The sequence below is a fragment of the Sminthopsis crassicaudata genome, chromosome 2 (assembly GCF_048593235.1).
Source record: "Sminthopsis crassicaudata isolate SCR6 chromosome 2, ASM4859323v1, whole genome shotgun sequence".
Taxonomy (NCBI): domain Eukaryota; kingdom Metazoa; phylum Chordata; class Mammalia; order Dasyuromorphia; family Dasyuridae; genus Sminthopsis; species Sminthopsis crassicaudata.
The window spans coordinates 447,794,178-447,819,037 of NC_133618.1; the positions used below are offsets into that span (position 1 = coordinate 447,794,178).

Sequence of the window (24,860 nt, forward strand, 5' to 3'; positions counted from 1 at the left end):
ACCAAACTTTCCTATCACTGTTGAGGGAACCCCATCCTTCCAGTTATAAAGATTCTCAACCTTGGTGTCATTTTTGATTCTTCATTCCCCTTTTCTCCTTCACTAATCAGTTGTCAAGTCTTACCATTTCTCTCTCAATGTCTCTTCACCAGTACCAGATTATCAACCTGGTCCTAATCACCTCTTGTCTGGACTATTGTGAATACCTCTATTTACAATCTCTCCCACAATCTGTCACTTATCTTTTAGGTAGTGATTGTTTGTTTTTTTTTTTTCATTTTTATCTTTGCATTCTAAGGACTAGCCCAAGGAGGAAGGGATTGAACCTGTAATTTCATTGGCACAGGAAACTCCCACGGGAGGAAAAAATCCCTCTAACGATGCTGGTTGGCATCTGTGCAGTCCAGAGTTATAGGATATATCATATATATATATATATATATATATATATATATATATATATATATATATATACACACATACATATATATATATATACAATATATATATTATATATATATATATCCTATAATCCACATATCCTATCAAGATAGTATTTGAACCTAGATCTTCTTGGTTTTAAGACCAATTCTCTTTTATAATATTTCTCTCAAAAATAGGCATTTAGTAAATGTCTGTGGAATTGAACTTTGCAGTTATCAAAATAAGTGTGGGGGCAGCTGAGGGGCCCAGTGGATAGAGCACCAGCCCTTCCCAAGTTCAAAACCAGGCTCAGACACTAGCTCTTTGACCACAGGCAAATCAGTTACACTGTTTGCCTCAGTTTCCTCACCTGTAAAATGAGTTGGAGAACCTCAAGAATGGCAGATCTCTCCAGTATTTCCATCAAGAAACCTTAAATAGTGTCATGACTGAACAACAACAATGAATAAAAGCAATCTAAGATGATTCAATATGAGGTCTAGATTATGTAAGGAGATATGTTGAGAAGAAACAAGTCTCATGATAAGGATAAGGGGATAAAAAAGCAGCTTGATGAAGTGCAGAGGTAGAGGCAAAAGATAAGGATGTTGTGGTCAGAAAGACCTGGAGTTCACCTCAGGATTGCCCGTCACAATCTCTAGGAGTTGCAAGAAATCCCAAAAGTTACCTACTGACTCCAACCAGCACCTAAATGTGCATCCCCTTTACAACATCCAACAAGTGACCATTCAAATTCTCTTTAAGATTTACAGAGATGGGGAACTTAGAACTTTATAAAACAGTTTATTCTACTTGGCTCTAATAGGTAGCAAGTTTTTCATTACATCAGCATAAATCTGCCTCTCTTCAGCTTTATCCATTAGTCCTTATTCTGTCCTCTGAGACCAAGACCTCATGGTAGAAGATGTAGCTTCCCTGGGAGATGGCTAAAGTGGAGTGAAAATGAAGACCATCAACAATGAAGAGCTTGAAGACTTATCTCTGTATCCCCAGCATCAAACACAATGCCTTGAACATAGTAAGTATCTAATAAGGATAAGCTTGGCAGGATATCCACTTTTCTCATGAACTCAATATTGCTAAAAATAAAACATATTTTTAATTCTGAATCTGATTTCACAACAAAGAGGGTTGCCTATGCTGAAAGCAAGGAAACTATCATGCCAATGTAAGTGAGTACTTATTAGGCAACCTGTAGCCTTAGAGAATTACCTAGGGTTCTAAGTGATTGGTTTGCAGAAGTCCCACCCATTATGGGTTCAATTGTGGATAGAAAATAACTTCTAACTTCTGTCATAACTTATATTTGAACCCAGGTCTTCCTGATTCCAAGGCCAGCCCCACTCCTCTAACCACAAAGCCATGTAGTCTCTCAAAAATAATGATAAAAACATCCAAACCCCCCCCAAAAAAACCTTGCAGGTTTAGTATAAGAAGCCCACAGTCAGAGCTAAGTAGGGCCCTGCAGGAGCTGTCCAGGGTCCTAGCCTCTTCCTGATTCTTCTCCCACAACACAGACTCAGTTCTCTTGAATGATGACCACCTTAAACGATGGACTCTCCAGGCAATCTTAGCTACTTCATTTGTTTGTTCCTGAGACTGCCCTTAGGACAGCTGACTTGGGCTTTTATAATTATCCCATAATCTGTGTCCCATGGGCTGGTACTCAGCATCCCTAATGAATGGTGCTGACCTCCCTCCATACCCCACCCTCGATACCATGCTATCTCTAGGGAGCCAGCCATTCTTCCTCACTTCAGGCAGGAATGGGAATCTTTAATATGGAGCTAACTATACAAAAGGTGGATATAAGCCCCCCAACACTGGAGGTCTTCAGGCAGGTGACTAATTATTGGAGATGATAAAGGATTGGGATAGACAAATCCAAATATTCCACTGAGATTCTTTGCTTTTATCAGTATGACGTTGAGGGAATCTCAGCAATGGGAATACAGGGGCACTGTGGTGGAGTAGATAGAACAATGGATTTCTGGTCAGGAAGGCCTGGGTTCAAATTCTGACTCAAACCCTTAATAGTTGTGTAGCCCTTGGCAACATGAACTTCTTGAATCCTTAGTTTCCTCCTATATAGAATAGGAATAATAATAGTTCCTTCCTCATAGGGTTGCTGTGATGGTAAAATAAGATATACATGAAAAGTGCTATAGAAATGTCAGCTATTATTCTCAGAAATCAATATATCATAGACATCATTTATTACACTCAGTCTTTTAGAATCTGAATATCCATAGCATGAACTTGTACTAGAGAGAAGCTACATTAGATAGAGGGAATTCAAATGTATAAATTTGTAAGGAGGCCTAGAGTTAGCATGCCCTTGTCAGAAAGCGTCCTTACTCAGACAGCAGAAATCAAGTCAGAGGTTCAAAGATTATGGCTATTGAGTGCACAGTGGATCTTCCTACAAGGTGAGCTAAAGTCCTTTATTTCCTTTGAAATAAAATAATCTATCAACTAAATTAGCTGATTCTAGAAACAAGTCCCACTGAGCATGATAATAAAATGAAAATACTCCAGCATGTAAAAATTTTCCTGAAGGCAGCTATAGCAGATATCGTATAGCACTTAGAGTTGGATGAACTATCAAAAATGCCAAGATCATTTACTATATCCCGGGTCATCACCAGTGTCTTGAGTTTTGTCCTGCCAATACACTTCAGATGACTCAGGAAGAATGAAGCTGATGACTATGCAAAGTTGCCTCACTGGAATCCAATTCATGTGCAAGTCAAGACATCACACCCTTGAATGTCATTATCTTCTTCAAAATCAAAGGACAACAACAAAATATCATAAGAATATTTGATCTGGGGTCAATACTAGATTTCAGATTGTGGCAGTGGCAATGATAATCAAAGTTGAGACCTTAACTGAGACTCGAGGATATAGAATGGGGATGGAACTGAAGTTCAAGGTTCAAGCTGGAAAAGGGACACATGAAGATCATCAAGAATGTAGAATATATGTAATATTAGGCAAGTCAGAGAAAGTGGGCTAGAGCATGAGGTCCAGAAAGGTAGACCAAGTTCCACTTCTGAGGTCTGAACTAGACTAGAGAGCATAGAAGTAGATTCAAGAGGAAGAGAAATGGTATAGAATTTGTGAATTTGGAAGAGGGATGAATTGATTGACAAGTAGGAAAAGTTCCAAAGGCTGAGGTAATGTGATATATAGGAAAGTACCTAGTTTCAAATCCCAGCTCTGCAACTTAAACTATGTAACTCTGGGAATTCACTTCACCTCTTGAGGAAATTCATTCCTTAGTTTCCTTATCTGTAAAATTAAGGTGTACTATATTAGCTCAATCTTCTGACTTTAAATTTTAAGATCCTAATTCCTCAGTACACATAAACACATATCAGGAAGAGGTAGTATGGTGAGATATTGATGAATGGGGACCAGAGACCCCAATGAAAGTAAGCATAGAGTTCTCAGGCTCCAGGGTAAGAAGAACCAGATAATAGAAATTGAAACCCAAGCATGAGATGTCAGGGTTGCAAATAATGAATGGTCAGATGGAAGAGGTCAGAGCCAGAACAAAGTGACTCATCACTGGGAATCAGAGCCAGAGACTAGGAGACAAGAAAAGGCACAAGGAGATAGGGGGATGGTAGCAGTCAGACCCGGGAATGTGTTATGGAATAGTGGAGACTAGAGACAATGCTAAATAACTGTGCTGAAAGAATGCTTCTGTTGTTGTCTCTGCTTAGAGCAAGAGCTAAGAACAAATGTGGACCGGACTGATCCAGACCAATCAGGACAGTAAGTCAGCCTGCCAGAGTAATATAAGGTAGGATCTAAGCTATTCTCTCCTTAGGAAGGGATATCATTGTAATACAGTTATATCATAGTCCTATCATAATGCTCCTTTGTAAAGACCCAGGCCTCTCAAAGCCCATCTAGCCAAGAGCAAATGGGACTTTGTCTCAGGATGCCAACATCTGCATTGGGATGGAGATATGATTCCTTTCTAAAGGACTGTTATTCCTAAAATCTTCCTCTGAATTGAGGCAATTGATGAGACAACCAGCCCCAGGTTACCTACCACTTCCGGATCCACATTTTCTAACCCTGGAGTCAAAGCTAATCTCCAAAGGAAAGACTACTACCCACCAAACCTAACTATACTTGTAGGTTTTTATCATTGCCACACCTGCCTTCCCCCAAATGCATTTTCCATTCATACAGTTACAGTTAATTAAGGGTCTGCCAGTAGAATACATGTTCTGGAAAATTCTACCAAGGCCCCAAATTTTCCAATAGTGAGCCTAGCAACAGATTCTATGTCTGTCATCTAATGGCCAGCCTTACTAAACATAGAGAAGTCATCATTAGATTGACTAGGCTGAATGTTTGCCCAAAAGAAACCCATGGAACTCTTTACTAAGATCTGGAGGAGTTCACCCTTGTGTCACTGACAAATCATAGTTTTTGTTTTGTTTTGTTTTGTTTTAACTGTTGAAGCAAGAACTGTTTTTGACACATTTCTTCTCCCATTTGCCCCAAAGGATTGGAAGTGTCTTGAGGACAGAGACTGTACTTTATCTTTGTATCATTGCTCTGTCAGCAATGGAGCTATCATATAATCCACTGAACTACCAGAGAGTCTGCTGGAGAATGTGGCATGGAATGTTCTTTTTTCCTGTGACAATGACCCCACCTCCCATCTCACCTGCTAGTGGGAACACAGAACCCCTATTGCATGCAGAACCTGAAGACCATTCACCCTTCTCAATGGTTCTGGGTAAGGCCCCAGTCTATGGAGCAGACATAGCTGCTCACATTACAATCTTTTCAGTCAAATGGAGGATTTCTAAGCATTACTTTGTCACTGAGTTTTAAAGTCCTCTGGACCTCACTCTGCTTTGTTGCTATTTCCTCCAGTCACCTGAGCATTGCAATCTGATCCACTGATATAGCCTAATGACCACTGGACCTTGCCATTCACCCTGCTGCTAGACACTCAAGACTCTTGGTCCCTTTCATCCACTCTACATCTGAACCTTTTTGTGTTGTCTCCCAAAATTAGTGTGAGCCCTTTCACAGAAGGGGTTGTGTTAATGTTCGATTTGCATTGAAAGGACAAAGCCCAGGCCATGGGGCATAATAAGGACTTAATAAGTGCTTTTTTCATTCATTCATTCAGGACCTGGCTTAACATCTCACACATAAGAATGTTTAATAAGTATTTGTTGTTTGTTGATTCAGCATGTTTCTCACCCAACAGCTTCATGCTTTTATGTTAGTAGCTGAGATGAGACAGGATGGCTGACTGAATAGTTCACACTGTGGGAGGATATGCTGCAGCAGTTTGGTCTGGCATTCCCTGTGAGCTCAAAGAGAAAGAGTTTCTGCACACTCACATGCCTGCAAACAGTACAAAGGCCAGTATGACTGGTGATTCTTTATGTGGGCAGAGACTGCCCCACAGTGCCAACAGTCTCTCTGTCTGGGCATCAGACCTTTCAAAGTACTTTCACTTCAGTGATTTTATCTGGCCTTCACACCTTCCCTATGAAGGACAGAAGAGAATAACAGGATTCATAACTGGAAGAGAATCCAACCCTCTCATCTTCCAGATGGGAAGACTGAAGCATAAAGAGAGGCCATGACCTTACCAAAGCTAATTCCTATGCTGGAATTTTCATTCTGACCCATAAAGAAACTGAAACATAGACCAATGAGAAGCAGGATGCCTTTGTGCAGTGAGAGCTATTCCAGGAATCAAAAAGCCTTGGGTCCGGGTGCACTGTGGCCACTAATTAATTAGCTGTCTGGCTTTAGTTATATTATATCTCCTCTCTGGGCATGAGCTTCCCTTATCTATAACATGAGGAAAGTGGACTAGAAGCTCTCTGAAATCCTTTCCACATTTAATATTCCACGAATCCATAGTCTGACCCAACCAAAGCCACACAACCCTCCCTGACGATGGCAGAACTGCACAATGCTTTGTATCTGTGATGGGTTCTTCTGACGTTCCAAAGTCCTCTCGTTAGGCACGGCCCTTGCATCTGCCTCTGTGGCTGGCATGGGCTGTGGTTTCCAGGATCCTGGTGGCCCTAGGCCAGGACTGATGCTAGAGACAGATGGGGCTCCAGCTTGGGCTGAGACAGGACTGCTCACCAGAGTGGCTCCTTGAGCATCAGTCCAGTCCAGGTCCTGACCCGCCGCAATCATGCAGTGGATGTCAGTGATCATCTGCTGCTCAGGAGCTGCCCGCATCTCATTGATTTTCTCTTGAGTGATGCCTGTGAAAGCAAATCAACACCATCCACATAAAACAGTTCTCAGAGTCTATCTCAGACCTATCATATTGGCAAAAGAAAGACAAAAAGAGAAAATGACAATTGTTGGAGAAGCTGGGATGGCACAGATACTTTAATACAGGGCTTCTTAAACTTTTCCCATTCACAACCTCTTTTTCCCCAAGAAACTTTTATGCAAACCCAGGTATATGAGTATATGAAATAGGCATACAAATCAAATGTTTTTTGATAATAAATCATAAAGAATTTATTTTAAAACAATTCTTTGGTCTTAATATAATTTTGCCATTTATTAAAGACAAAAGTAAATTTGCATACCAATGAGATTGATGTGCTTGTTTTTACATAAAGAATTAAATCTAGGAGGAATATTTGATACCTTTTACTGTTGCCAAATTTTTCACAATATTCACATTCATTTATATGACCCCATATGGGGTCACAACCCACTGTTTAATAAGCTTTGCTCTAACACAGCAATGACAGACTATAAATTGGTCTTGCCCTTCTGAAAAGCAATTTAGAACTATACTCACAAAACTACTACTAGGCCTATACAGAGAGAAAAAAAGGAGAGCAAGAAAGAGAGAGAGAGGGAGAGAAGGGAAGAGAGAAAGAGAGAGATGAAGAAGGTAAGAAAAAGAGAGAGAGAAGGGGAGAGGGAGACAAATCGAGGCTTCTTTGTTTAAAAATATTTGTAGCAGATCTTTTTGTGGTGATAAAGAATTGGAAATCAGTGGGTGCCCATCAAGTGGAGAATGGTTGAATAAACTGTGGCATATGAATGTAATGAAATATTTTACTGTAAAAATAAATAAAAGGGATAATTAAAAAGAAAACTAGAAAAACTTGCATTATTTTTTATAGAATGAAGTTAGCAGAAACAGAACAATTTATACAATCACAATATAAAAATGAACAACTCTGAAATTCTTAAGAACTTTGATTGATACAGTGACCAACCATGATGTCAAGGATCAATAAAGAAGAATATTGCCCATCTCCTGCCAAAGAGGTGACAGAGTGAGGTTGCAGAAAATATTTCTAGACATGACCAAAATGAGGATCTATTTTGGTTTTTTGTCCATATATGCCACGAGGATTTTTTTTTCTTTCTTTCATGGGCATGGAGCCATTTAGAGGGAAACAAAAGTTAACAAAATGAAAAGAAAGAAGAAAACTAAGAAAAGAGCATGTAAGCATTTAAAAATACATAGAAGAGAACATGAAAAACAGTAGGAAACAGACAAGCAGATTAGGTTTGAAAAGAACATGTTGAAAATAACAAAATACATAAAGAGAAAAGTAACTTGTATGTAATGCAGCTTTGCAATTTTATGCATAAGTTCTCTTTTGTCATTTCATTTTTCTATTATTCTTATATTTGAAGCTGGTTAAAAAATTTTTAGAGAAAAAATCAGGTACATTATGACTTATGTCAACCTAGTTGGAGAACAAGTAAGAAATCCCAAACAGTCCAAATTCTCATCTTGTCATTGGTATTATGAACAGTGATTTGTGAATATCCAAACCAACAATGCCTCAAAGCTCATAATTTCATATTATTTTCATATCTTTTATCAATCTAATAACCTAACAAATAGTCCTGAGGAGTACACAGTATGGAGATTATTATCCTTACTTTACAGCTTAGAAAGCTTAGGTTGCTTCTTCAGGGTCCTACATTGTCACTGAAAGAGCCAATTGTGATTAGAATCCAAATTTCATAGTTCTATGCCCTCCATTAATTCAGTTTATAATTCTTGACATGTAAATGCTGGGTTTTTTTGTCTTAAGAAATCTCATTATATATCTATACACAAACACATACAAGCATAGATACAAATATAGTCACATTCACAACCAGAAGTAGATTGATGCTTCCTTCAGGCCCTGTAATCAATGCATTCTAATTTAACTGCCATTTTATATACATTTCTTTCCACCCTGTAAAACCACCCCCACCTTCCCCCAATACACACAATAAGGGAGCTGAGAAAAAATTTCAATAGCTCCCTACTCCTCACCCTGATATGCCATGCAAGTCTCAATCACATCGAGGGTTGGTTCATCTTCACAGAGATCATAGGGCATGTTTCCATCTGAGTTGACTGCAAGCAAATCTGCCCCACTGTAAAAAGAAAATTTTATGTAAGGACCAGATGTTGGGAACATGGAGGAAAGGCTCAATCTTCCTTTTAAGTGTGCCTTTGCTTCTTTTCCCCAAACCTCACTTAAGATTCAAGAAAGCAAATTCTGCAAGAGTGGGTTTTTAAAAAGTTATCAGAAGACTATAGTGGAATTCTCAAGAATAGAAAGCTTTCTTCTCTGTAGCCTTTCTGTGAAGTAGCTAGGGCTGACTAATGGTCTATTCTAATAGCAGCCAAGATGAAGCTTACAAGTCACCTTTATTCTCAGATCTTTCTATGTCTTTGAGATGATTTTTACAATTTTGGACTGAACCTAGATCTCATAGATTTGGTTATTAGTATCCATAAAAAGGGTAGGGATCAAGCGCTCAACTAGTTGCAGACCAATAGCCAATTAATTGTCTTCAACCATTGTGGTAAGCCAATCTCCAGCCTACCACTCTTCAGTGAAATAACTCTGTGGTCATTATTATGCATAACTAAGAACCTTTGTGTTTGGGTTCAGGGTTAAGACAGAGCTAAGTTACCTGGGAGTGGGAGTGTTTATACGGGATAGATCACCTGGGCTATGTGAAGGAAGCACACTTTGGAGCATCATCAGATTTCCACCTTTCTCAAGAAAAAGTTAGAAGTGGCTCGGGATCCAGGAGTGTATTTATCAGGGGGAAGAAATGCATTCAGGAATGGTATAATTAGTGTCCTCTAAGTTTTAGTGCTCTGAGACAAATCTTTGGTCTCCTTGCCCTAATTATGGCCCTAATGTTTAACTAGGCTATGGAAGAAATAGGATAGTTGAATTGCAATGGAGAGGAACAATAGGGAATAAGGTTGAAGGAGTATGATGGAGTCCAGTTGGAAAAGATGAAGAGTTTGGACCAAAATGTGGCAAGACAGAATGAACATTAGATGTAGAATCAGAAGACCTAAAGCCAAATCCTAGCTCTTCTGCTTACCTACTTGTGTGATGTATAAATGAGAGGATCACACTAGATAATCTCAAAGGCCACTCCCAACTCTAAATTTTGTGTGCAAGAGATCACCACCAAAGAATGCTGACCAAATAATAGTTGACAAAATATGCAGACTGCTACGTTAGTGAAAAGATCACCAAAAGGAAACTGAACTATGAGAAAGTAAAAAAATCAATAATGGCTTTGGAGAAGAGACAAGGAATCATGGCTCTCTCCCCGGGCAAAGCAGAATATGGCATCCATTGTTAGATATGCTCACCTTCTTCTTAATTGTTTTTCTTGTTACAAAGGACTGAAAAGGGAACAGGATCTATCCAGAAAATTATAATAATGTAAAACAAAAGGTATCAATAAAGCTAATTTTTAAAAAATGATGTTTGAAAAAAAGTAATCTGGCAGTATAGATGATATAAATGTGAATGAATGGACCAGGTTCAACAGCTGATTAACTAGCAGCCACAGCCCCTGTACACACACACACACACACACACACACACACACACACACACACACGTATGTCCAGGTCCATTCAGTTCTTGTGACAAGGGCATGTGAGAATAGACCCACCCTGCTCAGAAGTATGCTGGAACTATTCATCCTTTTGGCTCTGTGACATCTGTCCCATTTTTTTGCTCATCTTCCTGTTAAGTACCTGCAGCAACTCAAGGATTATGCTTCTCTGAGCTTACAGGTCCTTCTGTCACTGGGACACTGAATGCCAGCCAAGCTGAAGCACAGGATTGAAGCTCCAAAGGACATGAGGTCAAGTTCTAGCTGTTTCTCCATACCCCTCATAAAAGTTTTGGGTTCTAGATTCTTCTTCTCAACTGACTGTGAATAGCTCCTCAGATTAGTATTTCCAAACACCTTCTAGTCGAAAGCAGCGTAGAGTTCACAGCATGTATACATCTTGGACAGTATTTCTTTCAGCCCGGATAGATTCAGTATCATTTTTCAGTTTATAACACTGAGATCTTTCACTATATCCATTCTCCTCTGATGCCTTATTTTGACATGAAGGGGGTCAGCGGTTTTAAAGGCCTTACTGTTAGAATCCAAACTCTGGAAGGCCCAATGGAGCTGGACAGGTTTTAAGGCTGGGCCTGGCAGTGAGTGACACACCAGCCATTAGAAAAAGGATAGTCAATTTCACAGAACATTATCACCAAAAGATTAGCTTCCAGGAGATTAATTTTTTCAACTACAGCAATTCATGAAGAATATCAAAGGTGTAAAGGGAAGTTGCATCTTTTTTTAAAGTAACATAAGCTCATTGAAAAGTAGGATTCTCTCTCTTTTTTTCTTTGTATCTCTAGTGCCTATCATAGTATCTGATATGTAGTAGCACTTACTCAAGGCTTTTGATTGATTAAATAGAGAGACCATCAACATAAAATAAATAACTACTCCCTTAAGTAATGTAAGGATAAAAATCAACTAACTAATTAACAATAATTTTATTGTATTTACTGTGTGACAGATATTGTGCTTAATTCTGGGGATAAGAAAATACACACAAATAGTCCCTGGCCTTAAAGAGCTTACATTCTGGTGGAGGAGACAATATGTAAATAATCGAATACATATAAGATATACTACTATCTCCACCATAATCTGCCATAATCTCCGTATTTGTATACTTTTTTGAAGATTAATGTAATGTTCTGATTAGCTTTCTGGAGGTCCTCTGAATGGGCCTTGGTTTCAGCAGAATAATCACCACAAGAATAGTCAGGAATAAAGTCCAAAGTCTTTATTATCTCCTTCACAATCTGTCTCCTTCTCCTGGGGCCGGGCTAGCTTTCTGGGGGATCTTCAGATGGACCTTGGTCGTCTTAGTGGAGGAATGCAGGAGGCAGGAAAGCCACCAGGATGGTGGGAGATGGAATGTCTGTGGCTGACTTTGTCCTCAGTGTAAATTACAATTACATCCACTGTAGAATTATTACATCACCATGCTAAGTACCTAGTATATGTAAACTAGATAACCATTGTCTCATCAATTCCTCTGAGTTAACACCTTGTTTCAGGTATACTTCTTTCAAGTATACTTCTCTAGAGTTCTGGCTCTCTACAGATTAATGCTTGGAGAGCTTTGTAGAAGTGTTCAGAAAGTGTTCTTCCAGCTGCCTCCTAAGGAATCCAAGGCATTAGGCAGAGGGGGAAAAAAAGTCTACCATGGATAGTTCCTGGGCACTTCTGGACATCCTGGGGGAGTTTAAGTAACACTTTCCTCACAGAATCTGTGTGTTTAAATCTTTAAGTAGAATATCATCCTTCTTAGCAGGGCCTAAAATCATCTGAAGACACATACGGGCAAACATTTCCTTTCTTCTGCTACTGCTAGCAAGATCATGTGTCATGGAGTGTTATTTATATTATATTCTTTGACCTGTGGTGACAAGATAAGAGTGACCTCACCTTGGACAATTACAAATGTAAAATATGGGTTTGCTGAGAGGCACTGACCTCTACAAACAAGGTACAGGGCCATCATTTAAGATACCTCTCATTTCCATAAGTGGCTTTAAAATTTACAAAGCAATTTCTCAAGCCCTGAGAGATAGCCAGTATGAATATTATAATATATATTTTACAAATGAAAAAAAATTGAATCATAGAGGGAATGGAGTGACTTGATCATGATTGTGAAATTAGTGAGCACCAGAACTAGGAATGGAAATCAGGTCTCCTTATTCCTAGTCTAAACATCACTTCCTCACTTTTTTTTGTTACACCATTACTGTCTTTCCTATGATGAGATAAAAATATGAGTATTGAGATAAAATAGTACAGCTCTGTGATACTAATAGCAGTGCTTTTCACCAAGTTGTTGATTGTGGTTATGAAACTTAAATCTCTGCATAATGATAACAATACTTCTCTAGGATAATCACTCTAAATCACTCCAATGCTAGTGGAATATCCACTTCCAAAATTCCCATAAGTTTGTCTTCGGAAAAAATAACAGGGGGTAGGAAGGATGAGTCACTAATGTTGGGATACACAAGTTATAAGTATCCTGCTGTTTCGAACTTGCACTATTAAGGAGTATAAATTATTAGAAATGAAAGGGAACTTGGAAATCAATTAGCCTAATACCCTCGTCTGATACAATTTATATTGATCAATTTTTTTTGATACACTTGTCAATCAATAACACATATCAGGTGCCTACTATGTGCCAGGTACTGTATTAAGTGCTGGAGATATAAAAAGAGATAAAAGACAATCTCTGGCTTCCCAATTAGAAAAAAATCCATCCCATGCCATTTTCCTATAAAAAGCGAAACAAAACTGCTTAATAAAGTGACTAACAGATCATATCACTCATTTTTTGAAATTTACTATTTGATAATAGAAAGGAAGATCATTATTTCAACTTTAATGATTTGTTATCAACACTGGACCCCATATTCAACCTAAATTTTGTGACTTCTTGGTGTCATCTTCACTTCTATGATTTTGTACATTGTACATATTATTTTGGGGGAGCATCAGATCATATGGGCTTCTTTGAATTCTTCCCAGTCATCATTCCTTATTGTACAGTAACATCCACTTGTATTTATCTAACAGTTTGTTTAGCCATTTTCTAATAGCAAAGTTACTTGCTCAAGGTTACATAAATGGCATTTGGAACTCAAATATAGATCTCCAAATCTGGGGCTCTTTTTATTTTATATCTTTCAAAATATAAAAAAGCCTTTCAATAGATGAACCTCCAAAGGAGATTGACACCAAACATTATGGAAGATACTCCAAATCATAGACAAGATCTGACTGGCTCACAGGTGAAGTTCATATTCAATATCTCATGCATAGTATATTGGAGTACCTACAGTTCTCAATTTTTAAAAAAAACAGGATCTCATCATCAATACCAAAAAGAGGTATTATATTGGGCATCAGTAAAAATGGGCAAGAACAGATCAATGCCTTCAACAAGACAGTTTGTTGTTGCTATAAAAACACTCTAAATCTCTGGAGTCTACGAGACCAAAAACAGAAACACTAAACCACATCCCCAGATAACACCTTTCATCTGAGACTCATTATTTTACAACCACTAAGTTTGTTCATGTCAGTTGAAAAAGGAAAAAAGGGCTCAAAGCCTGATTTCTGATTCTATTATTCCATCATGGGGTCAGAAGACTGCAGAGCTACAGTTGGAGTGGCCCTAAGAGGTCATCAAGTTCAACCTGTCATTTTAAGAAAGAGGAAAACTGACTTCCAGATTTTCCCAGCCCAGTCCAAGTTCATACAACTTCTGTTAACAGAACAAGGATTCAAAATCATGTCTTCTAAATCATGATAAAAAGAAAACTTTCTCTCCAAGGTGCTCACTATTCTTCTTTCCCTGGATTTCCCAGTTACCATGAGCCTGAGCTACTAGTGTCCACACAGCTCTGGTCAGGGCTCACTTACTGGGCTCTTCCTGCAGGGAAGAATGTAGGTCAGCTCCCAGGCAACATACCACAGCATCCTCCTGGCGGAGGTGCAGGCAGGTTCCTCCCATACTCAGAAAATGGGGGCAATGTGGTTGCCAACCCTCTGCCCTCCCCCAGTCCTAGCCTCCCCACCCACCCATTGGCAGCCCAAGAGCTCACGCTCACAGTCTCTGGAGGAGAAAAAAAGGAACCACGTACTATTGAATGAGGATTTTCACCAGGTTAATGTGGCCGCAGGTGGCAGCAGCATGCAGGGGTGTCCACAGCTCATTGTCCTTGGCATTGACGTTGGCGCCATGGCTCAGCAGAAGCTTGACTATCTCTTCAAAGTTGTCTATGCAGCACTTTGGGGAAATGGGGAGGACATAGAAGCACAAGGACAGAGAATCAGGCCAAGGGGAGATGAAAGCAGAAACCATAGGGTCCCAGGAACCACCAAATTACACTGTATGGCAGTGGTCCTCAGACTGTTGGAGGGCCGGACTATAGTAAAAACAAAAACTCACATTCTGTCTCCACCCCTCAGCCCATTTGCCATAACCCGATATGCCGCATAAATGTCCTCAGCCCACTGCATCTGGCCCTCGGGTCATAGTTTGAGAACCCCTGCTGTATGGCCTTTAGAGCTAGAAGAAACCTGAGACATTGGATTCTGCAAGAACTCCTCCCACCCCCTGGCTCTGCAGGGGAGAAAATAAGCTCCAGGAAGTTGTCTAAATGAAAGGCTACACACATAAAGCACTCTGAAGGCTTAAAGCATAATAGAGATATCTCGTTATTATTATGAGACTTCCTCAAGGCTTTACTCATACTGAGAAGCAGAATTAGAATTTGAACCCAAGCCTACTGGATCCAGATCCAATATTCTTATTATAACAGCCCAGTTGTCCATCACTCTCATGCCCTGTCATGTTCAGCATTTGCAGGGTCCAGCCCAAGGATGGCATAGAAGCAAGAACATGCAATGTAATGTCAGAGAACATAGGCTCTTATTCTGGCTTGGCTACTGGCAACCTATGTGACCTTAGGTAAATACTCCCCACCTCAGTTTCCCTTTTTGTAAAATGAGGATCTCCTGCCAGCTCTAAATTTTGTTATTATGTCCAAAAGGTCGCCACTCCTCACCAAAGTCCCAGAGAGCCAAGGCAAGGGAGAAAGCCTGATCCTAAATGGCTCCCTCGTCTACTTGTCCTCAAGGTCTGGAAATTAACCATTATAGCCTCATTTCATTGAGTCTAGGATGTTTTTAAAAGTCAGGTCAATTATTAATTTCAATTCAATTAAACAAACATTTTGTGGTTATCCTTGTTCGGTCATTTCAGTCATGTCAGACTCTTCAAGATTCCATTTGGGGTTTTATTGGCAAAGATACTAGAGTGTTGTGTGATTTCCTTCTCCAGCTAATTTTACAGATAAAGAAACTGAGGCAAACATGGGTAAGCAACTTGCCCAGGGTCACACAGCTAGGAAGTATCTGAGGCCAGGTTTGAACTCAGATGAGTCTTTTTGACTCCAAGCCCCCTAAAACAAGCATTTATTAAGTACCAACTATGTGAAAATTTTGAGGGAAACTGGTGCAGTTATTTATGCTCAAGAACCTTACAATCCAATAGGGGAATAGAATATGAATGTGACTAGGTATGATGAAGGGAGAATGCGATGGTATAAAAGAAGTGCCTGGAGGGAGAAATCACTTTCATTTGGGGGGACAATTAGAGAAGATTCCTGTAGGAAAGAAACAAGTATTTATTAAGAATTAAACCACAGTTACCATGCTGAACTTTTTGCAAATAATGTCTCAGAGCAAGGTGCTCTAGTCATCCCTCTTTTACATTTGAGGAAACCAAGGCAGAAAAGGTTAAATGATTTCCACAGAGCTCCACAGCTAGGTAAGTATCTGAGGCCAGATGGATTTGAACTCAGACCTCCCAGACTTCAGATCCAGTGCCCTCTTTCCTGTGCTGTGCCTTGAAGAGAAGGATCTGTGCTGGAGAATTGGGATCATATCTTTCTTGTGCAGCAAGATAATTGTACAAAAATGTTTACATATATTGGATTTTATATATATTACATATAAACATATATATTTTTTAATTTTAATTTTATTTTATAATTATAACATTTTTGACAGTACATATGCATGGGTAATTTTTTACAACATTATCCCTTGCACTTACTTCTATTCAGATTTTTTCCCTTCCTCCGCCCAACCCCCCTCCCCCAGATGGCAAGCAGTCTTATATATGTTAAATATATTACAGTATATTCTAGATACAATATATGTGTGTAGAACCGAATTTTTTGTTGCACAGGAAGAATTGGATTCAGAAGGTAAAAATAACAGTTTACATTCATTTCCAGTTATAAACATATATTTTAACATGTATAACATATATTGGATTGCTTGCCATCTAGGGGAGGAGGTAGGAGGGAAGGAGGGGAAAATTTGGAACACAAGGCTATGCAAGGATCAATGCTGAAAAATTATCCCCACATATGTTTTGAAAATAAAAAGTTTTAATCATAATAAAAAAAAATCTCTCTCTCTCTCTCTCTCTCTCACACACACACACACACACACACGCACACACACACACACACACACGCACACACACACACAAAATTTAGGATCATAGACCTGGAGAGGACTCCTTCCTTGCTCTAACCACTGTCACTCCCCTTATGCTAAATGATACCCCTGGAGTTGTGGGTCAGGATAGGAGTTAGTACTCCTGGTGGGGGAAGAGGAATGAGCAGCACAGCACCCTTTAGATTTCCCTAGTTGCTAGAGCCTTCTCTTCAACTTACCTCATTGTATTTATCTGCATACAGATTACCCGGGAAAGCAATGAAGACTATTAAAAATTCACATTCCTATAACATTTTAGAGGTTACAAAAGCAAATAAATAAAAATCTATCGGGTAAATAATGTACACTTTGCCCATTTTACAGGAGGAAACTGAGGTTCAAGATAAAATGATTTGTCCATTGTCACACAAAATAAATGTCTGAGTTGGACCTCAAACTCCAGACTATTACATCTGTCTCTTTCACTGTACAGGAATCAGGCAGGCTCTGTCTTTCTGCCGCCACTTTCCCCTCAGTCTCCTCCAGGTCCCAGGGGTTGAGTACCCAGAACAAGGTCTCCACATCTGCCCCTATTTTACCTTGTTGGGCATCCTCATATCCTCACAGTCAGTCACACTGGTCACTGACTATTCAAATCTTCTCTACAGTTCCACTCCCCATCCTGGGCCAGCTCTCCATAGACTGCATCTAACATAACTCACAAAGGGGGATAAGTTAAATTGCCCAGAAAACTCCCAGAAAGCATTATGAAAATCTTAATTAGGATCTTCTGGAAACAATGTGTTACTTCAAAAAGGGAGACTTTCTAACATTGGACATTCTGGTACTTCAATAGCCTTGTAGAAAGCAAGAGTTCTTTTAGGGGGCAATCAAACTGTGCTTATACTTTGATCCAGCAATTCTACAAATAAGTCTCTATCCTAAAAAGAGTTTTTAAAAGTGGATGGTTGAAGGAAGAAGGATCTATGTGTACAAAAATATTTATAGCAGCTCTTTTTGTGGTGGCAAAGAATTGGAATTGAGGGATACCTACCAATTGGGGAATGGCTGAATAAGTTGTGATATATGGTTATATTGGAATATTATTATATTATGTAATATAAAAAATGACAAGCAATTTGATTTTTAAAAAATCTGGAAAGACTTAACATAAACTGATGCAAAGTGAAGTAAGCAGAACCAGAATACTGTACACAGAAACAACAATATTATATGATGATCAACTATGAATGATAACTATACTTAGTAATGTAATGACCCAAGTCTCATGATGAAAAATAGTATTCAGATGCAAAGAAAGCTTTGATAAAATCTGAATGCAAATAGAAACATACTAATTTTTTTCATTTTGTCTTTTTCTCCTGTTTCTTCTTTCACTAATATGGAGAAATGTTTTATATAATTGAATATGTATAGCCTAGCTTACCATCTTAGGGCGGGGAGAGAATGAAGGAGGAAGGGAAAAAAAATCTGAAACTTACAAGAAAAAAAAACACCCAACTCTTGGAAGAAAAATGATGATCTAATATGACTTAGTTACTCTGATCAAGTAATCCCATCTAATTCTGAGGGACTCATGATGAAAAATGTTATCCACTCCAGAGAGAGAGCTGATGAGCTCTAAATGCAGATTGAAGCAAAATCTTTATTTTTCTTCTTCTTTTTTTAAAAAAATATGGAAATATGTTTTACATGACTTTACATGTATAATTGATATCAAGTTGTTTACCTCTTCAGTGGGTGAGGGAAGGATGGTTGCAAGGGAGAGAATGTTACAAAGAATGTTGAAAAAAATTTTTAAAATCCAAAAAGTTAAAAAGAAAGTATGTATAAAAGTTATTTTAGGGCACTGGTCTTTCCTGTTAACACTCATATCATGTCACCTATATATCTGCCTTCTGTATCTGAGAAAAAGCCAACTTGCCAGAAAGTGACTTATGCTGCTTCCTCTGGGCAGCCTATCTTAGTGAACCACAGAGTACTTACCTTAAGTACTGAGTTGGGAGAAGCAGCATGGATAGGTTCAAACTTTATCTTTGATACATACTGGCTATGTGATGGGGGATAGATCATGTAACCTCTCAGTGTCCCCAGGCAACTCTCTAACTCTAAGACCTTTTTTGTGGCATGGACCCTTTTGATAGTGGGTAGTACAGTAGATAGAGTACCAAATCTGGAGTCAGGAAAACTCATCTTCCTGAGTTCAAATCTGGCCTTAGACACTTACTAATTATGTGACCCTGGGAAAGTCACTTAACCTTGTTTAATTCAATTTCTTTAGGTATAAAATAAATTGGAGAAGAAAATGGCAAACCATTCTAGTATTTGCCCAGAAAATTCCAAATGGGGATCACAAAGAGTTGGACACAATTGAAAACTACTGAATAACAGTAAGACTTCTATAATAATTAAGTGTATAGTCTTCTTTGTCAGAATGTTTCTAAATCCATAAAATAAAATATATAAGCTTGTGAAGAAAATAAATTCTATTGAAATGTAGTTAATAAAATATTAAAAAGAAAACTTCATGGACCTTAACTTAAGAATCCCTGCTCTAAGACTCTAAGTGGCAGAACAGGTGCTAACTTGCAATGGCAAAATAAGTTTCTTCACATAAGAATGCCCTTTAATCAATAAAATTAGAAATTCCTAAAAAATCTCTATTTAAGCAGGGGTTGTTATGATAGCCTTTTTGTACACATATGTCTTTTCATTAACATCACCATTACTACCATCACCACCACCACCATCATTATCATCATGTCATCTCTGGCGCCATCTTCTTTATGAGATGTTCCCAGATTCTTTCAGTTACTGATTTATTCTATATCCTCAAATAACTTTGTATATTCATGTAAGCCACCTTGAGGAAAGGAACTCATATCCCCAGGAATTTAATAATAAATGTTAATAAATGACTATTCATAGAAATAACCTATGAAAAGCAGTGTAGAATAAGGGGTAGAGAGAGACTTCCTTGGAATCAGGACCCTATGTTCAAGTTTGACCTCTGACACAGAGTCATGTAATCTCACAGTATTGCAGATAACTCTCAAAGACTAAGGATGCTATAAATTGTGGATCTATTGTTAACCTGCATGGGATGATGGAGTTTCTTCACCAGGGAGATCCCTACATTAATGACTCATAAATTGGTTCCATTCCCATCCCCATTCCCACCTCCAGTAAACATTCACGTTCCCTTGGCATGACAGCTGGCAAGGCTGTCAGGCAAAGGAATAACCATTAAAGGTCTACATCTTTGCCCTTCCCATGAATCCCTAAGGAGACAGAAGAGAGAAGCGGTTACAATAATGGCCAATCCCAGAGCAGGAAGAAGATCTGGACTCACAGCTCCTCCATATCCTTTCATCAGGGCCAGCATATCCATAAGTTTAGCCTGGTGACCCCAGAGCAGCAGTCTTTCTTTGCCAGGAGCCATGGAAGCTACCCCAGTGACTAAAGCTTAAATCATGGGTCCCTTTGCTGGGAAAATGCATCTTAGTCAACACAAAGCTCTTCTTATCATCCTAGGCACTAATTTCTCTGTACATTTGACACTACAACTAGCAGCACCAGGCAGGGGTAAGGGTGGTTGAGGGAAGAACCTCATCTGCGAGACAAAGGCAATCAATGGGTGCATTTACTATTGTTGGAAAAGAAGCCAGAGAATGAGCTGTGTTCAGATGGAGCTCAACAACCCCACTACTGTTCCCTACCCTTACCCCCACCTGCTGCAGCCCTTGCCTATCCTTTCAGAAGGTTATCCAGCAAGTAAATAATCATTGAAGGGCCCTAACTCAGAAGTGGGGGCAGGGAATTTCTGATATGATGTCATCTGTAAAATGAGACTTATTAATAATCAATAATAGGTGGCCAAGTGGATATAGGCACCCAACTGGAATTGGGAAGACTCATCTTTGTGAGAGTTCAAACCTGGCCTCAGATACTTTCTAGCTGGGTGGTGTGACTGACAAACTTAATGATGACAAAGACAGATGTGACAGTGGGAGGGAGAGAAAATATATTTTGTTAATTAGAAAAAAATTTTTAAATGAGGCCTTTGAGGTCCCATCCACTTTTGATTGTAACGTACTCCAATACTATTATGATGAGTCTCTTCTGGAAATACTGGTTGTTGGAAGGCACAAGGAAAGGAACTACAAGGAATGGGCAGCTTGCTCAGCCACTATGATCCTGGCCAGAGGTGTCTTGGACTGGCCAGGATTATCACATAGGAAAACAAAAGTTGGTGGAGATTAGGGGCACCAACCCTCAGAACTGGGTCAAGACCACACACGGGATTTATCTTCTCCTGTAGTCCCATGAGAACACATGTGCGTGCACACACACACAATTACCCTACAGGTCACAGAACTTCTATTCTGTCCTGTCAGCTCTTTCCTCAAATGCAGATTTTGGTACAGAACATGCTGCTCCATGAAGACAAGGCTGTAGTTTTTTAAAGCTTTTCTAAAGAGAACCTTGAATGAGCCAGTGCCTTGGATACAAATAAACGCCCTTGGACACTAAGTTTTAAAACTGAATATAAGGAAACGATGCAATAGGAGACATATACTTTCCTTCACGTTCTTAGGGAGCTAGCTAGACACTGGACCTCTTTGAAGTATCCTTAACCTGAGTCAAAGGACCAGGTTAGAATCCAAGCTCTGCTCCTTTCATTTCATCTGTAAAATGGGGGAATTGAACTAGATGGCCCCCAACTTTTCCTTCTCTAAATCTACAATTCTATGATGCTTCTACTAGGAAAAATAAGAAAAAGGTACATAGTTCGCTAAGTTAGCTAGAACATTGAGTATCTGAAGGAAAGTATTATGAGATAAGGCTAAAAAGTATGTTGGAACAAGATTAAGGAGGACCTTGGATGCCATGATAAATTTATGCTTTTTTTGATAGGCCATAGGAAGATATGATATTATCCTATCACCCAAGGTCCATCACCACCCCAGAAATTGAGATAATACCAGAACCTTGGAGCCCACTGGGGGAATTAGACTGTTGCCTGAGGCACTCACCAGCTGGCAGCAAATATAATTATTTAAAGATAAAAATTCACAATCTCAATATAGTTGATATTTTTGAAATTGCCTTAAAATGAAAGGTTCATTCATTTCTAATCACCATAACAAACTAGGATTTGTGTTTTTAGTCCTGGAAATGGCCCTTGAGAGACTGCTGGAATGTGGAATAGAAAGGAGATCCAGGGTTGTCTAGTACACGGAGGATGGAAAAGAGAAGAAGGGATGACTTCCTTCCTTCCCTCTTTCCCTTCCTCCTACCATCCTCAACAACAGGGCTGGGGCATGCCCAAGTTCTCACCTGATGCAGTGCAGTGAGTCCATCTTCATTGCATAGGTCAGGGCTTATCTTGTTCTTCAGAAAGTAGCGTACTATAAAAGGAAAAGATGGTGAGAGATGAGTATTTCATGCCAAAGGAATACTGTGCCCAGTTTCTCTCCCAGTACATCCTTTCCTCATGTTGTGGAAAAGCTGTAGCTTCTTTTTTTCTTTAAGCATGAAATAGACCATTATTTTCCAGTTATATATCCAATATAGCCAAATTTACTTGGTTTTTAGAAGTTTATTTTTTAAAACCTAAAATTCTAAACTTAGTAACCATTAACAAAATAATCATTCACATAAATTAACTGAATAATAAAATGTTATATATAAACTCAGTTCCAAACTATCTATGTTTTCTCTTTTGAAATGTGTATATTGGATTTAATAAAAATATTCTATTTGCTTTTATATTCCTGTCCAATCTTTTTTTAAAGTGGGTTTTTCCCCTTCAGATTTTGTTACTTTTCTTTTTAATATTATTACACTGTGATTTTCTGCCACATGCTTTCTTTAAAAACTTTTAAGTCAAGTTCTTAAGAATTCTCTCCAGAAGACCGAGTCAACTTGGAATTAATTGTTAACTATGAAAATATAGGCAAGATATTTCATCTTTTTTAAGCATTAGTTGCCTTCCCTGTAAAATGAGGATAATAACATTTGTATGTTGCATTCGGTTATTGGGAGAAAACTTTGTAAAACACAACTATTACTCACTTTTGTATCTCTTTCAACAAATACTTGTTAAGAGACCTACTGTGTACTAGATATTGTAAAATATACAAAGTTTTGATAAGACATGGCTTTTGCTCTCATGGAGCTCATTTTATTAAAAGGATAAGACACAAATGAAAATAACTACAAAACATTTTTGTTGTTGTTAGAGAGCTCTAAAGATGAAGATAATTGCCAACATAGGAAGGATCAAGGAAGATACCCCACTGGAAACTTGGCAGAAGGGAGTATGCCATGAAGATTCATCTCCCTGGCTCACAGACTAAGTTTTTTAATCTCTTCATGTCTCAGTTTCCTCCTCTGTCAGATTAGAGATTACACAAGATCAGGTATTCTTAACCTGGGTTCCAAGAACTTTTAAAATATTTTGATAGATATATTTCATTATAACTGGTTTTCTTTATAATCCCATGTATTTTTACATTTTTAAAATGTTATTCTGAGAAGGGGTCCAAGCAAAAAAGGTTAAGAATTCCTGAATTAGGTTAATAATCCAAAGTTCCTTTCAGCTCTGAAATTGTATCTTCTTTTCTAAAATCCCTTTTAAAGTTCTAAATGATTTGGAGCACCCATTCTCAAGTTCCCTAACGCTTATAAATCGCTTTCCATATAACAAGATCGCAAGGGAGTTATTTATTATTAGAATCCCCATTTTACTGAGGGAGAACTGAGGGTTAGAAGTAATAAAGTGACGTATCCAATGTGAGAAGGCTAGACATTTTTGAAGCAGGGATTCCATTCCAAGTCTCTCTTGAATCCAAGTCAAGTAGTAGGTGGTATAAGTATCTTTATTTCTGCTATATTTCTGTCAAATGAGCTAGAGAAAAAATGGCAAACCTCTTCAGTACCTCTGCAAAGAAAATCCCAAGTGAGGTCATGAAGAGTAGGACATGACTGAAGTGAATGAAGAACAAAAAGGTGAGGAAACTGAGGTGCAGTGAGGTAATAACTTGGTCATGGACCCATAGCTGGTAGTTGCTGGATCCAGGCCTTTGGAAGACTTTTCCTATAGGCTAAGGATGCATACCAAAATCTGGGATGATTTTGATTAAATTCAACTCACTATGCACTGTTTAAGCAGATATTCTCTTCAAAGCACTGTGTGCTAAGTATGTAGTCAAAAACCCACTTAAATCCTTAACCTCAAGAGTCTTAGATCCTACTGGGATTGGGAGCAGAGATAAAAAAGTGTACAGAACTAAGTAAAATTAAAAGGATGAAGAAGGGTAAATCCAGCCTGTTTATGTCTACCATAGTAGATAACAAAGAAAGTAGTTAAACCAAAGAAAACTAGTAGATGGGACACTCAGATGTTCACAGGTAGAAAAAATCCAAGTAAAAAGCCAGTATTTTTTAAAATACTCTGCTCAAAGTTAATAAGCAAGAGGATCTAACTGTCCTAACATAAGGAAGCAACCTTGATGTTAGAGTTATAAATGAAAATGGTGAGACCCATGCCTTGACAAACTCTCTGAAGAAGAGTGGTTGTTTGTTTGTTTGTTTGTTTTCTTCAAACAAAGGAATAGGTGAAAGGAAATTATTTTAAAAATATAGTCATGTGAAGAAAACCAGGAACCAGAGCAGGGAAATATGGTGGAAAGCATTTAGGTAATGAAAAAATAGAGGGAAATATTCTTATTTGATTATGTTACAAGACTAATGGGGTTCAAAGAAAAAAAAGGAATAAAGTGGAGAGTTTGGGAAACAGATCAGAAACAGAGAAGCAGGCTATATTAGTAATAAGGAACTTCAATTAACCAGATATATTCTGAATCTCTCCCTTCTATTTCTCTCTTCTAAGTTTGTGTCTCCCTTTTTATTTCCTCAGATTCTCTCCTCAGTCTTTCTGTCTCTCTGTTTGTCTCTGT

At 38.5% G+C, this 24,860-nt stretch overlaps 1 protein-coding gene across 2 annotated transcripts in view; it reads right to left on the reverse strand.

Moving 5' to 3' along the window:
* The window catches only part of PPP1R16B (protein phosphatase 1 regulatory subunit 16B), a 159,784-nt gene that overhangs the window by 13,952 nt on the left and 120,972 nt on the right, over positions 1 to 24,860 (reverse strand). For both annotated transcript variants that reach the window (XM_074292662.1, XM_074292663.1), the window contains 4 exons: positions 22,237 to 22,307; positions 14,505 to 14,650; positions 8,762 to 8,865; positions 6,592 to 6,716 (listed from right to left, as the gene is read on the reverse strand). In XM_074292662.1, coding sequence (XP_074148763.1) covers positions 6,592 to 6,716; positions 8,762 to 8,865; positions 14,505 to 14,650; positions 22,237 to 22,307 — 446 coding nt within the window. The remainder of the gene's footprint in view (positions 1 to 6,591; positions 6,717 to 8,761; positions 8,866 to 14,504; positions 14,651 to 22,236; positions 22,308 to 24,860) is intronic.